Source organism: Lacerta agilis, chromosome 15 (assembly GCF_009819535.1).
Source record: "Lacerta agilis isolate rLacAgi1 chromosome 15, rLacAgi1.pri, whole genome shotgun sequence".
NCBI classification, from domain to species: domain Eukaryota; kingdom Metazoa; phylum Chordata; class Lepidosauria; order Squamata; family Lacertidae; genus Lacerta; species Lacerta agilis.
Window position 1 is genome coordinate 41,437,216 of NC_046326.1, and position 15,718 is coordinate 41,452,933.

The window sequence follows — 15,718 nt, forward strand, 5'->3', positions numbered from 1 at the left end:
TGCTGCGTGAAGCACTGAGAAACGGCCCCTTTTCCAGACACCCTCTTGGAGGAAAGGTGCCCACCAGCCCAGGCAGATGGCTGGGCTGGATTGAAGCAGGAGCAGGAAATAGCCGCTGGCTCCCTGGCCAGGCTTGGCTAGAGAGAGCCACCTGCAAGAGGCATGGCCACAAGGCAACCAGCCTTCTGCTTTCCTCTCAGCCAGCCAAATAATCCTTTTAGGGGTGGGGAGCAGGACATTCTCAGTCGCCCGCATTAAGATCTGATTTCCTTTCTAAGGATTAAGTTTGAATTAGTCTCAAGAGAATCTAACCATAAATAAAGCGATTGTGGGCAACACAGCAGGGCGGCGGGGATGGGGAGGTAGGTATCACACTCTGTCACACGCACATCTAAGACTAGCAAACAGCCACTTTCTCTTCAGTTTCCTGCCATCAAGGTACTTTAAAAAACCTTTTTACAGAAAAAACCGGACGATGGCTGCTTTACATCCCCCACATTATGCAGTTACAAAGCCTACCGAGTCACAGGACGAGAGGCTCCCTCAGCATTAAAAAAGTGGTGGGAGCTGGAATAGGCAGGGCTTTTAAAAAACGAAAATGCTGCCATCTTCAGCCCAGGCCACCTGCCAGCTGGGGTAAAAGAATGCAGAGTTCAGCAACCAGATCTGTCAGACGAGACACAAGCGAAGAGAATGTAGGTTGGGCAGGACGGGGGCGGGGGAGCCCTTGGTGTCCTCCTTAAGCCTCCAAAAGCAGGAAAATCCAAGCAAGCAGCGTACATGCAGGCCACAAAGGCAGGGAGCAAAACAGATCAAGCATTGTTGCGGGTGGCGAGGCAGGCTGGAGGAGAGGACTTGGCTGCAGCGAAGCTCTATTGGACCCAGAAGGCGGCAACCATTTTCGGGAAGAAACAAGAGGCTGTGTCTTCATCCATCGCTCGCTTCCTTCCCACTGCTCAACAAATGGGACGTAAAAATGACTCCTGAACACGAGAAGTATGAGAGACGTGGACTACTGTGCTGGGAGGTGGGCAGGGGGGAAAGAAGGATGTGGGGCTGATACAAAATCGTCCCATGAGGTATGGGGCAGCGTCTGGTTCCAGGGCAGCGGCGTTATTCTCAGCAGGATCCGTGCTCAGATTCATGAGTCTGTGCTGCGCCCCTTGGCTTAGAAAAATGCAGGTGGCTGCAGGGCCCAGAGGCTACACGTCTGTGGAGAAGTAGAGTGCGTTGCGTTTGAGCTCGGCAAAGGAGATGGGCGTGTGCTGTAAATAGTAGAGGAGCACTTGCACCTGCAAAAGGAAAAGTGGGTTAAAATCAGGATAGTCTCTCACACACTGCAAAGTGTCCCCAACAGAGAACAGCTCTTGATAGGTGGAGATGTCTTCTGATGGAATCCCTGCAGAATTCATATTTGCCACTTTGTGAAGTTGATGGAATAAAAAGCACAGCAGGAACAGAGCTACGAACCCAGAAAGGCCAGCTTTGGGAAGAGCTGCAACATGCCCAGGAGCTGCTGCATACATACTCACTCTCTTTCAGTTATCTAACCAGCCCCTCAAACGGGGGCCCAGCATGAATTTGGGCAAAGACAGGTGGGACATTTATAGAGCAATGAGGCAGGTCTGGAAGCAGAATTTCTGTGCTCAGTTCACAAAGTGTGTGCTTTACCACTAAACTACAATTCTTCTCCAAATTCTAAAACAGTTGTGTGAATGTTACCCACTACACTTTTAAAAAGATTAATAAACAAGAAGGTAACACAAGCTCAGCGGTTTTAAAAATTAAATTAAGGTCTAACTGAGCAAGCTTTGAAGTTTGAAAGTTTGCCCAGCAGAGGGAGCTGGCAGATCCGAACGCAGTCTACTCCTCTGCTTGCTGCTCCCTGCCCCTCTCTTTCCCACCCACTGTACCTGCGCCATTACGTCGTGGGACCAGATGTCTGAGGCCAACGTGAGGTGCTGCCCTTTGCTCTCCACCTCAGAAGGTCTCAGCAACGTTGGGCCAAACACGGTGGCCAGATTGTGCAGGGACATTTTGTTGACGGGCTCCTTCTCAGCCACCCTGCTCAAAAAGACAAAAGAAACCCATTTCAAAAGGACTCGCAAGATTTTGGCGTGGCCTTCCAAGTCAGCTAAGAGAAGGTTTGCAAGGTTTTCCACCATAGCCCATCTGGAGAAAATCAGATGGAATTTCTCACCATTCCCTCCCCCCCTTTCTCCTTGCCTGACCCTTCATTCTGGACACATACAATTTCCACATGTGAAAGCGACACAATCCCAGCTTCAAACTCCCGCCTTGACGTGGCACCATCCGCTTTTCCCAGTTCCCGCCCCCTGCCAACTTGCCCTCTGAGGTTTTGGCTCTGGAAATCATCCAAAACTTCCTCCGACACACACACACACACACCTTCCCCGGAAACTACTGCTGGCTGTGCTGGTCCATGGCCAGCTGTCGCCTTGGAAACCAGCATCAAAATATTGCCATGTTAGGAGGCAGCTGCGCTCCAGCCCCAATAACACAAGCTGTGCTCCATTTGAGTGGCGTCCAGCAGAACAGATGTGGGAACTGGATGTGCCCTCTCTTCCGAGCGGAGAGCCAAGTGGATTTTCCTTCCAGGACGCAGCGCTACTCTCCCTCTGTCCTGCAACCACCACTTTTTGCTGCTGGATCTCCCCCCGCCCCGCCTCCACTGCTTGATTCTTAACAAACTAAACAGGGAAGGGGGATGTGCCAATTAACACAAGATTCCAGCCCCAAATTCCCACTGGTGCAGAGGAGTTTTTGGCCTGCCCGGCACTCCGCCAAGCCGCAGCTCCTACATCGATTCCATGTCCTCGGCAGAAGCAGAGTGACATGAGGGAGGGAGGAGGATGGAGCCCGTCCACATCCAAGCCCTCAAGAACAGGCTGCTAAGTGAAAGCGCCATCTCCTTAAACCCCTCTGTCATTTCCCTTTCAGGATCTATAGAGGCAGCTGAGGTTTCCAGACAGTCTGCGAGCAGCTTCTCCTTGTATGAAGAGAGTTGCACCTGCCGCTGAACTCTGTTCCGCCCCAAGGGAAGCAAGTGGAAAATTGGGAACGGGGGTATTTCCTTTGCTGTGGACCCTGAACACAAGAACGCCAGAAGAGCCTGGCTGCTGGATCAGGCCAACGGCCCACCTAGTCCAGCATCCCAGCAGCCAACCAGGTGCCCTGGGGGAAGCCTGAAAGCAGGACCAGAGCACAACAGCTGTGCTCTCCACACTTCCCAGCAACAGATCATCAGCTCTCCAGTGAGACACAAAGAGCTGATCTCGCAGCCAAAAGGCAGAGCTAGTCTGGGAACTGGGGGTCCCCTCTCCAGGGCTGTGCCCCCCCCCGGTCCTTGGAATGCCCTCCACGTGGAAGCTCTCCTGGCACCAGCCAAATATTTCAGCACCAGCCAGAGATCATTTCATTTGGTCTATGTGCTTAGATGCTCTTCCAACAACTGTTTTACCAATGCTTGGCCCTGGGCTTGGATGAATTTAGCATTTCTTTGTTAAAAAAACGTTTGCTGTATTGGTTGGCTAGACTTCGGAGTTGTTTGCCACTTTTTGACTTTCTGGGTCGAACAGCAGGATAAAAAACAAGATAAATAAAGAAACGAAACATCAGGCTCCCTGCACTCTGGGCCCTACCCGATTGCAGTGCTCCCCGTTCACAGACACACTCTCCCTGTTCTCGAGACAGGAGGGACTTACCGTTTCAAGTGTTCTAGCAGAAAGAGGAATGTGATGAGGTTGGGGTCAGGCAGAGAACGCAGAAGGTGCATCATGCAGTTCTCCTTGGCTGATGGGTCAGAGAGTGCTGGAGGTGGAAAGGTGGCGGTGAGAGAGTTGGCAAGCACCCATACCCCAACTACTCCGGAAAAGCCTTGCTAATGTACCCAGAACCACCAAAGTCCAAACTGCACACCCATTCTCAAAAGATCCAGTGAGGGGCAGTAGATGCCCAGCATCAAAACCTCAGACAGCCATGAAGCTCTCCAGGTGCTCTGTTCTTGGTCTACCTCACAGGGTGGTTGTGAAGATGGACAGCTCAGAGCATTTGTCCTTCAAGTCCAAATGACTGGCAGCAGCTCTCCAGGGTCTGAGGCAAAGAAAGGTTTCTCTCACTGCTTGCTACTCCTTTCCTTTTTACTTTTAAGTTGCCAGGAATTGAAGCTAGGAACATCTGCATGCTAAGCAGGGGCTCCACCACAAAGTAACAGCCCCCGCTCTAGTAAAACGAGGTAACTTCATCAGACTGTTACCTGGGGGCAGCCATTCTGCAGACTGCCTGGGTGGGAGCAATGGGAAGCAGAGCTCATTCCATCAGTTTTGCTTGAAAGCCCAGCTCCACCAGGCTCCTATTACCCATGAACTGTGCCAGACGGGCATTATACGAGCAACAGTTTAAGAACTGGTGCCTGACTTTTTCCTCTTCCCTCCTTGTCCTTTTTTCCTTGTGTGCTGTGCTTTTCTAGATCATAAACCTGCAGACAGGGACTGTCTCGTTTTAACTGACTGTATGTAAGCCGTTTTGGGCTGAAGAGCAGGGTATTAATGCTCTGAATGAATAAATAAATAAATAAAAATAAATAAATAAAAATAATAAACTCCATGCATATTGCCCTGAGCTGGTTGCAGGGCTTGGGGGGAATAAAATACAAAAAGGCAATTAAGACTCAGGGGTGCTGCAAAGACACATTAGTTGTTAGGCTGTATCGGGTTTCTACGCCTATCCAGATGCAAGAGAAATGATACAGACAACTTGTCCCTGCCCTGTTCCCGTCATACCTGTGTACAAATTCTACCCTCTTTGTCTTGTGGTCCTGGCTAGGGTCTCACCCACTCCCTGAATCCTGAGCTCCAAGTCTGTATCAAGAAATTCCTGCTCTACATCTCTGCAGATACATGGTAACGCAAGCTCCCTTACCGATACCCTCCATAAAAGCAGGATAAAGCCGATCCGTGAGAAGAGGCTCAGGGAGCTCGCGGAAATACAGCTTCAGGGTGCCTGCGATAGCATTGATGTCCATGTCGCTCAGCATCATCAGGATGTCTTTGCTGTCTACGGCAGAATTAAAACAAAGGAAATTGGAATGTTGGGAGGGGATATGCTGCCTTATATACCAGATCAGACTCTTTGTCTACCTAGTTCAATACTGTGAACTCTGACTGGCAGCAGCTATTCAGGGTCTGAGGCAGAGAGAGAGAGAGACAGAGAGAGAGAGAGAGAGAGAGAGAGAGAGAGAGAGAGAGATGATCTTTCCCATTGTCTGCTAACCTGATCTTCCTTTTTTTTCACCTGCCAGAGGGACCTTTGTATGCAAAGCAGAGGCTCTGCCACTGAAGCTATAAAACCACCCCCCCCCCACCATCCTCAAGAATTCCCCTGCCAGATCAGGCCAAGATCCAGCTAATTCCCTTTCTTTCTTCCTTTCAATTCAGCCATCTGGCTTCAGAACCATAAGATGAGGTGATAGCTTACTTGGCTTTAAAACAAAACAAAAGGAGTAGATACATTTGCAAAGAATAAGGGGAGATTAGGGGTAGGCGACTGTGCATGTGTGTGTGTGTGTGTGTGTGTGTGTAGGGTGGTTTAAAAGGGCATTTATTGCTGCTGCCCCCCCCCCCCCGTTATTTGGAAGACTCTCCCCTCTCCCGTTACAGAGAGTCCCATCAGAGACCTGCTTCGGTGTCTTTGGAAGACACATCTTTCCCCATTCATCAAGCTGGACAATATCCCTCTACAAGTATTAACAATGCCTTATTGCACTTCCACATTTTGACTGCTGCTTTTAGGCACTTGGACAGGTGTGTTTACTGAATATCTGTAATAGTGCAGCCAAATGTTTATCTATTAAGCCAGTAGTATCTAACATGGTGCCCTCCAGATGTAGGCAGACTCCCAACTCTCATCATTCCAAGCTGGCTGGAGCTGATGGAAATCCAGTAACAAAAAAATGATAGAGTTGGAAGGGACCCCGTGGGTCATCTAGTCGAACCCCCTACGATGCAGGAATCCTGCTCACAGCTGTGTACAAAAGTAGCTAAATAAATAGTAATAATGATTTATCTATTATTGAATTTATACCCTGTCCTTCCTGCCAAAGGAGCCCAGGGCAGCAAACAAATACACAATTAAAAAACCATCTAAATAGTTAAAACATTCTATAAACAATTACAATTCAAGACAGTTATTGTTGTTGTATTTATATCCCACCTTTTCCTCCAAGGAGCTCAAGGTGGCATATGTGTTTCTCCCCCTCCTCATTTAGTCTCCCGCGACAGCCCTGTGAAGTAGGCTAGACTGAGAGGCAGTGACTGGCCCAAAGTCACCCAGTGCATGTTGTGGCTGAGTGGGGATTGAACCCTTGTCACCCTAAACCACTACACAATGCTGGCTCTAAGAGCAGCTACAGTTAAAACTGTCCTGAAAGCATTATTAGAGAAAACAGCTAAATAAAAACCTCCGTGTTTAGTGGCAGCACACTCGTGTGAATGCCAGATACAAAGACTGGGGGCTAACTGCTCTCGGAGAAGAGATGCTTGGCTTAAGCCATGAGATAGAGAAAGAAATGGGCACGCCAGCAGCAAAGATGCAAGGGGGAACTTACTGGCATCAAAGGCTGCTTTCAAGGCCTGGATGTCCGTGGCCACCCCCGAGATCCGGTAGATCCCCACTTCATCAATGCCGCGCTTCTCCACTTCCTCAACGCACTGGCGCACAATGTAGGGCACTTTGGAGCGCTCACGCCTGGAAGGGACAAAGCAGAGAGAGCAAGAGAAGAGAGATGGGTCAGGAAAGAGCCCAGGACACCACGGAGGAAGCCAGGCCCTTGCAGAAGCTGCCAGCCTCTTCCCTGCGTTTGGCAAGCAGTAGGAGTTTTTTAAAAAATAAAATAAAATACGGACCTTATTAGCCCCAAGTGGCTGAAGAACAAACAAATATTGCAAATTCCCAGGCTGGCATTCTCTCCCCCTCTGGCCAAAACACCACCAGACCCCCCTGATCAGGGCAGCCCCGCATCTGCCGCCGGACACCAATCCCAACGTACTTTGTGACGACGCTGATTTTTACCCCGAAGACTCCCGTCTGCTTTTTCGATGGGGTCCTTTTAAGGCTCAAGTCGCGGCTGGTGAACTTCATAGAGAACTCCACTTTGATCTGAAAGGGAGACTTCAAGGTCAAAGTCACATCCTGCAAAGGGGAAGCTCTCTACTGCAGGGGTGGGGAGAGGAGCGCACAGGGTGGGCAGTAAAAGCATGAGGGAAGGGGGATCTTGGGCAAGCACCGTGGGGCGTGGTACCCAGCCCGTTTCCCCTTCTTACCCCATTCATTTCAATCACATCCATGTGCCAGTTCTTGGTCTGCACCGTCTGGGGATCCAGCTGCAAAAAAGGAACAACAGGAGAGAATGAGCTTCCAAAATATCCACCCCCCAAAAAAAGGTAGACAGGGAAACCACAAAATAATAAGAGTGCAGGGCCAGGTAGCATAAGAATAGATTTATTCAGGCCCATACTACTTTAAACAGCCCCCGGAAGGTGTTGAGAGTTTTTAGGAGACCCCTATTCTCTTCCCAGAGCTACAACTCCCAGAGTTCCCTGCGAAGAGGGACTGATTGTTAAACCAGATCAAAACAGTTGCCAACATTCTACATGCCTGGTAGGCTTGTCTAAGCAAAAATGTTTTTAGCAGGAAATCAAAGTACAGTGAAGGCGCCCCAACCTGATGTCAATAGGCAGGGAGTTCCAAAGTTCCATGCTAAGTGATTGGTTTCTTACAGCAGCAGAACGAGTACTACGTGACACCTGTAAGAAGTCCAGTTGCACAGAATACCAAGCACTTGGACGAACGGCTTGGGGGCTGGATATAAGCCCATCATCCAGGGGCAGCCCCTCATCTGCAACCTAGAGGAGGAGGAGGAGGAGGATGTGGGCAGCGTTTCATTTCACAGGCAGGAGCTGTCCTTGTTCCAGGAGAGGCTCAGCAGGACCCAAAGCCCCATTGGAAAAAGATAACAGATGGCCGTCTCCGCTTCATGATTGTCCAAGAAACGCTCCCATGAATCAGGGATATTTCTGGAGACCGGTTCCTAAAATAATTTTCAAAAGGCCACGTCTTCCACACGGCCCTACTTGTGGTCTCCTGGGAAAGGCGGCTGAGCTGTTTCCGAAAGGCCTCCACACTCTGGGAGTGCAGCCTGTCTCAAAGGGGAATTGGGTCGTACTGGGCTTCCATCCCTTTTCAGAAGAGGCCCTTGGGTTTCCCAGGAACCAGAGTAGCACCAGTGTGCAACAGGAGAGAAGGTAACTGACAAGTGGATCACGGTGGCAAGTTGGACAAAAAAAGGAGGTGACTTCAGATCTTGGGTCACATGAGCTGCTCTGTGCATGAAGAACAGGTGCACATTTTGAACCCTTTCTTTTGTTAGCACCTGGGGCATATCTGTATAGGGTAGGCCAGTGGCCTAGCCAGTCCAGCGTCTTGTTCTCACAATGTCCAACCAGATGCCTACAGGAAAACCACAAGCAGGATTCAAGCACAAAACCCTTCTCCCTTCCTGTGGTTTCCAGCAACTGCTATTCAGATGCATGTATCGTATAATTGTAGAGTTGGAAGGTATTGGATGGCGGCGTTTTTAGGTGGTAGAGAACAGAAAACAAACCCACAAAGTAGCGAGACTTGACTTAAACGAAGGTACAACAAACTTAAAGCAAGTAGGTGTTATCTCTCTGCAGGCAAATTCAAACTGCAAGTGCTCTTTCAGCACAGACGGCAAACAAAACAGCACGGAACTTAACAGAAACAGTTCTTAAAGCTACACACACCTTTTCTGAATCTTTGCAGAATGGTTCCTAACAGAAGGGTCCACGGGGGTCATCTAGTCCAACCCCTGCAATGCAGGAATCTCTTGCCCAAGGTGCTGCTCAAACCCACAACCCTGAGATTAAGAGTCTCATGCTCTACCGACTGAGCTATCCCAGGTAGACAATACAGATGGGAGTTATATATAGTTGAGGAACTATAACCCCCATCCTTGCCCATTGGGCCACACTTGCTATGGGGCTGCTGGGAGTTGTAGTTCAGCATCTTCCACAGGAGCCAAAAGTTCCCTGCACCTGGTATACAAAGAAAGGTAGGAGGAGACAAACCAGCTTAAATAAGTAACATTTGCTACCTACCCAATTCCTTTCATTTGAGCTTTCCCACCCACCCAGGATTGCAGTGCTGTTTTCCCTCTCACTGCAGATGTTTGTTTCTTTTCAAGAAAGCAAACAAACAGGTTAACATGGGGGTTGGACTAGATGACCCATCAGGTCCTTTCCAACTCTACAGCTCCATGAACCTAGAGGCCTTGCATTGCATACACACACGACACAAATGCAACGGGAGGACAGAGCCTGGATCCGAGGGAGGGAGCCCATGCGCGTGTTCGGGTCACAGATGTTCCATGAGGCTGGCAGATCCAGGCCCCCACGCTGTGCCGGTTCCTTGAGGGTGCGTGTGGTTTCCCCCCAGGGCGCCTGGTATCTTGGGAGCAGCCATCTGAGCTCAAACTTCAGAGGGGATCTGTGGTCCCGCCCTGCTGATCCATTATCACAGGCAGCAAATGCTACACAGGGCTCCCTGCCTCCCGCAAGCACACAGCCCCCATCCTGGAGGCTGCGGCTGGCAGAAAAGCAGATGGAGTAGGGCAAGAGCCCCACACAGAGCCATCAGAGAAGAAAGTCGCCCCTCCACCGGAGCCAGAGGCCTTAAGGCTGCAGATGGGTGATCACTCCCTTCTCCCCACCCCCGAAGGCGATTTGACAGCGATAGCTCAGTCAATAGAGCATGAGACTCTTAATCTCAGGGTCATGAGTCCGAGCCCCACATGGGGTGGAGATTTCTGCATTGCAGGAGATTGAACTAGATGATCCTTCGTGGCTCCTTCCAACCCTGAGATTATATGAAGGCAGGATCGCTGCCTGCCGCACGAAGACACTCACTCCAGCTACACCTCCAGGGCTGAATAGTGTTTGCAAGTTACTGCTCTCATTTCATTAAAATTAACTAACAGCCATCTTCAGAATATCTCAAGGCCTGTCACATGGAAGATGCAGCAAGCTTGTTTTCTTCCTGCTCCGGAGGGCAGGACTTGAACCAATGGCTCCTAGTTACAAGAAAGGAGATTCTGGCTAAACACCAGGAAGAACTTCCTGACAGTAAGAGCTGTTTGACAGCGGAACAGATTCCCTCAGGAGACTCCCTCCTTTCAGGTTTTAAAGCAGAGGTTGGACAGCCATCTGTCAGGGATGCTTTAGTTGTGATTCCTGCATTGCAGGGGGTTGGACTAGATGGCCCTACAATTCTATGATTCTATGATCAGCGTTGCAGAGTTGGAAGCGCCCTCAAAAGGTCATATTGCACACCCCACTGCTGAATGAATGCAGACCGTTGCAATTGCAGCATCCCAGCCTCTGCTTAAGATATCTCCAGTGGAGGAGAGAGCCCACCCCTCTTGAGGCTGTCCGCTCCAGGGCTGAACAGATCTCACAGTTCACAAGTTTCAACTAACTTTCAGCCTAAATCTGCTCCTCACAATGCCCCTTGGTTCTAGAGCAAAGCTACAGCACAAGATGCAGGCCAAGGGAATTTGGGGGGTTTCTGTAGCTCAGAGGTAGAGCACCACCAGTGGCATCTCCAGGTAAGGGTAGGACTGTCCACCTCCCGAAACAATGGAGAGCTGCTGCCAGTCAGAGTAGAAAACACTGAGCTAGAATGAACCAGTGGCAGCTTCCTGTGTCAGGGTCATCAAGCAATTAAAGAGTGTCCAGGACAACTAATCAAACTGCTGAGCGTTTAGTCAATGACATTTGCATGTTGCCCAAACCATCACAAAAATCATCAACCATTGACAAAAATCATCAAGGCAGCAAAGGTGTCTTTTTGGTTAAATACAGAAGGGGCTGTGAGAGAAACGTCCAGCGCAGTAAGGACACACAAAGCAAAAAGTTTCTGATCATCCATTGTTGATCCTTTCTGCAAACATTCCCTGGAACAGCACAGCCTAAAAACCAACACAGCTGCATATACCCCAAAAGGTATGCTCTCAACTTGCAGCCCCATGAATTAAAATTGGGTTGCTCAATCCAGCAAAATACTTTCTCAAACAATTGCTTTAATATTTTTCCACATTCTACTCTTCTTCCAGATGAGCTCAGGGTGATATAAAAAGGTCCCTTTTATCCACACAATAACCCTGTAAGTAAGTTAGGCTGAGAGAGAGAGAGAGAGAGAGAAACAGGCCTAAGGTCACCTGGCAAATTTCACAGCTGAGTGGGGATTTGAACCCAGGGCCTTGCCAGCCCTAGTCCAGCACTATTCATGATCCCACCACGCCAGCTTTAAAAATATTTTCAAGCAGGCAGTTGCCTTTAGTGAAGCATTTCTTGCTTCTAGGCAACCAGGCACGGAAGACTTTGCAAACTTGGAATAGTTGCTTCTCTCTTTAATAAATAATAATAATAATAATAAATAATAATAATAATAAAATCAGGCTGCTGACATGCATCCTCAATAGCTCTTTTGTATAATTTGCAAAGGCTGGATTTCGTCTTGCAGTCCCATGTGTGCTAAAAGCCCAAACAAATCCACAATTTGCAAAAGGGCCCAATGTCTGCCAACTTGCATCCTGAACAGGATAAATTGAGGCCATGCCAACAGCATGATTTGCACTGCGTCTTGACTTCCTGGTCCCATTTATTTCAATGCAAAATCAGAACAAGCAGTGAGGGCTTATTTGGGGCAGAGAAAACAATCCCTTGCTGAGGCCTCTGGCAAACAATACCACATTGGCTGATCTCCCCACCCCAAACAAGACCTGTCAAGCCCCCAGATGTACCTATTTCGTGGGAATTGCTACCCCACCAGATCCTCAGCTCAGGGAGCCCAGCTGACTCTGTTCCTTAATTTACGGTGTTGAATAAATTGGTTAGCCACCTTTTCAGAATAAAATGTTTTCTCAATGACTTCTTGGATGCGGGAAGAAAGAGGGCGCTAGCCCGCCCCTTTGGTAACACAACCCAATTGCGCTGAACTTAATTTGAAACAACCGCAAGCTCCCATGTTCAGAGCCTCCCTTGACACTGCCCCTTTGAAGTGGCCTGAGATCCCATATGGAAGGGATTTCAGCAGGGCCCTACATGAAAAAGGCTTTATGAAAACCAGCTTGGCCTCATGGGTAACGCCATAAACCTGTCTTTCAGGAATCCTCCCTCCACCCCGGATCTGAGAGAGGGGAAATTTGCTCACTTCAGTCTCCCCTGCTTTGCGGGAAGGCAGAGACTGAAGGATGGGTGGCTCTGTAGAGCTTGGATGAAGGACTGCTCCGCAGCTCCCTCCTGGGCTGTGGGATGCTCCAAAGAGCAAACTACCATTCATTGCTATTGTAAGTTATAGGTTTAAAGCCTCCTTAAAAAACAAAAGTATTAAAAAAATACTGTACCAAATGTCTTGTGTGTGAACCTCACAACAGCTCTGCCCCCCGCTCACTTTTTAAATATTTCAGACATACGCTGTTTTTCAGGTCTAAGCAAACATCTCAATGTGCTTGGGAGTTTAAAAAAAAAAACCACTATAAACACCAAGCTCAAAGGATTCTTCTGAAGCTGGATAAAAAAAGTTAAAAGAATCCAAAAAAAGGGGTCTGGGAGAAGAAAAACAGAAGCACCAAAATTAGAAAGAGGAGGAGGTCTTCCCCTGGTTTTGAAAAAAAGTTGAGCAAGTGCCAAGCAAAAGGGGCCTTTTGGGGTCCCCTGCCCACCCCACCCGACGGAAGGACACCCAGATGGACCTCTGATGCAGCTCTTCATAGCTGGGCAGTTTCACGTCTGCAAAAGGGAGATACTTTAGAAATAGGGCGCTGAAGGTGGGAGACAGGGCTCCAGATAGTGAGACCACAGAAGGTACACAGCTCCAAGGACAAAGAACGCTGTTGCTTTTAAGAAAGCTGAACGTGGCTGGGGTGAGCCTTGGCCAACCTGGTGCTCTCCAGCGGTTTTGGAACACCCATCAGCCCCGGCTTTTGTTCTTCTGTCACCCCTGTTCAAGCAGGTTTTAGTAGCTTCATAGCCATCATAGCTAGTAGCCATTGATAGCTCTCTCCTCCATGAACTTGTTGAATCCTAAGATATTCCAGTTGGTGGCCATCGCTGTAATTCAGAAGCATTGTTGCTGCTAACCGTGGAGACAAAGCTGCCATCATTTCTAATCCTCTTTAAAAGCCTTCCAAGTTGGTGGTCATCACTGCCTCCTGCGGGAGAGTTCCATAGTTTAACTCTGCACTGCAGAGTTAAAGAATTCCTTTGTAAAATCTGTCCTGAAACTTAGAACATTAAACGTCATTGGAAGTCCACAAGTTCTGGTGTTATGAGATAGGGAGAGAGAAAATATATATATATACATATATATCTCCACTTTCACATTGCCATGTAAAATTGCATATACTTCTATCTTGCCTTTTCTATAAACTACAAAGCCCCAGACACTGCAGCCTTTCCTCCTAGTTGTGAACTGGCACATGAATAAAATGCTGGTGCTGGTGATGACAATGGTAACACAACCTGCCCCAGCAACACCACATCAGGTGTTGCCGCACATCCACAATGCCAGGATGGTCTCAGGTTCCGAAAGGGCCCTTGAGACCTGGCGTGCCAGCTTCCTCTGCTGTGTTCTGTCAAGAACTGGCGATGCAAGCAGGAGCGGAGATCTTCTGCAGAAAAAGGCTGAGACACCAACTCAGCAACCTCCAGGAACAGGGTGGGGAGAGCAAAACACACACACACACACACACACCAGAAAAGCAGCAACGACAAAGTCTTGCTAGATTGGACCGTCTAAGTACAGCTTAGCTCACAAGCAGGAAGGCATAAGAAGCAGTGGGTTGTCTGTCAAGGCAAATGGGGCAGCACCCCACCAACCTCTGTAACACACACACAGCCATGTATTAAGTCTCTAATCCCATTTTAAAGCCTATCCTCACCATTCACAATGACCAGCTGTAGGATCCTCTGCCCTGAATCTCCAAGTGGCGCTTGTCAGGGTATAGGTGGTCTGGTCACAAAACCGGATTAGGGTGAGGGGAGGTCCGGGTTCAAACTCCTCTGCGTGATGCTTAGGTCACGATCTCTTGGCCTGACCTACCTCACAGGGTCGTTGTGAGCATAAAACAAGGTGGTGGAGACAACCATGTATGCCATTTTCTGCCCCTTGGGGGGGGGAAGGAGTGTGCTAAATCGATCAATGGGGGGTTGGCATGTGCCCTCCCTCCAATGTTATTGGTTTACAACTCCAGGCCATTGCTAGCCCAATACATTTTGCCGCCCGCCAGGAGGACGAGTCAGTTCCCTCCCAAGCTCACTGTACAGAAACCAGCTGCATGGCCAGCCAAATCTTACTTCAAGCCTTGTCACTAGACAGCACCCCCCAGGATACCCGGAGGCAGCTCAGTGGGCAAAAGGCAGCCCATTGGACACAGTCCACTCTGTCCTCCAACAGAAGAAGAGTCCTGCAGCTGCTAAACCAGGTCAAAGTGAGCCCACCCAGCACAGCCGCCTGTCCTCATGGTCACCTACCAGATTGCCCCTATGGGGAAGCCCACAAGCAGGAACCGAGTGCAACAACAGCACTCTTTCCATGTACGATTCCCAGCAACTGGCATTCAGAAGCATCCACAGCCTCCGACGGTGGAGGGGAGAGCAAAGGCTATCAATGGCAGCTGGTTCACTTTGCCTAATCTTAGGGCCGGCACCATCTGGGCTGGAGTCGGGTGTGATGTGATCTTTTATTGGGGAAAGGAGTGGGGGGAAAGAGAGCTGCTGATACGTCAGTGTCACCTCCTGGATCCTGGGTGGTCCCACGGAAAGGAGAGGAAGATATCTCTGGCAGGAAAGGCACACACCCCCGCCACCCCCCAACAAGAGCACACGCCAGCTCCAGGAGATGGGCGCCGCCTCCATCCCCTGTAGAGAGAGCTGAACACAAAAGACCCCAGGAAACAAGCTCTCTCTCACACACAGCTGCTGCTCCTGCCTGCTTAGCATCTCATCTCAATGAGGGCCTCGTGCCAACCTTGGCGGACAACAAGCACAGCCACCTGTTGCACGCCCGCCTTTGCATGCGCGGAGAGACACACGCAAAAGAAGGGAGGCCCGTGCTTCTAATTAAAAACAACAACAGCCACGGCAGAGTTGCTGGAGCCCAGCCCTGAATGGGTGAAGGGAAGGAGAGAGTCTCCCTGAGCATGCACAGAATGTCCCTTCCCCTCAAGCTGATCTGCAGGGCAGGCTAGAGCAGAAAATTGCAGCCATGTCTAGTTGTGCGAGAGAGTAACGTAGGAACATAGGAAGCTGCATCTCAGGGTCCCTTCCCTAATATTAAAAACAAGGCTCTGGTCTTCGAGGGTCTGATCTGAAGGGGTGAAAACAGGAATGCTGAAAGGTGCTTTCTATGGAGTCAGACCACTGGGCCCATTGATCTCCCGCACTGACTGGCAGCAGCTCTCCAGGGTTTCAGGCAAGGGGATGCTGGGGACCGAACCCAGGAACTTCTGCACTCAAAGCAGGGGTGCTGCCACGAAAACTATGGCTCATCCACAAACTTCTCAAGTATTAACCGGAGAAGGGGGAGTCACAGCAAATCAAACCGGCACAAAAAACCCCTA

At 49.5% G+C, this 15,718-nt stretch overlaps 1 protein-coding gene across 5 annotated transcripts in view; it reads right to left on the reverse strand.

The window, feature by feature from the left end:
• Positions 1 to 905: 905 nt before the first annotated feature.
• The window catches only part of ABR (ABR activator of RhoGEF and GTPase), a 112,515-nt gene continuing 97,702 nt past the window's right edge, over positions 906 to 15,718 (reverse strand). For 4 of the 5 annotated variants that reach the window (XM_033172417.1, XM_033172418.1, XM_033172419.1 and 1 more), the window contains 7 exons: positions 7,341 to 7,400; positions 7,067 to 7,176; positions 6,626 to 6,765; positions 4,942 to 5,076; positions 3,726 to 3,831; positions 1,914 to 2,064; positions 1,203 to 1,292 (listed from right to left, as the gene is read on the reverse strand). In XM_033172417.1, coding sequence (XP_033028308.1) covers positions 1,203 to 1,292; positions 1,914 to 2,064; positions 3,726 to 3,831; positions 4,942 to 5,076; positions 6,626 to 6,765; positions 7,067 to 7,176; positions 7,341 to 7,400 — 792 coding nt within the window. Of the gene's footprint in view, positions 1,293 to 1,913; positions 2,065 to 3,725; positions 3,832 to 4,941; positions 5,077 to 6,625; positions 6,766 to 7,066; positions 7,177 to 7,340; positions 7,401 to 15,718 lie in introns of all 5 variants that reach the window. The other variant, XM_033172416.1, reaches the window with a different exon arrangement.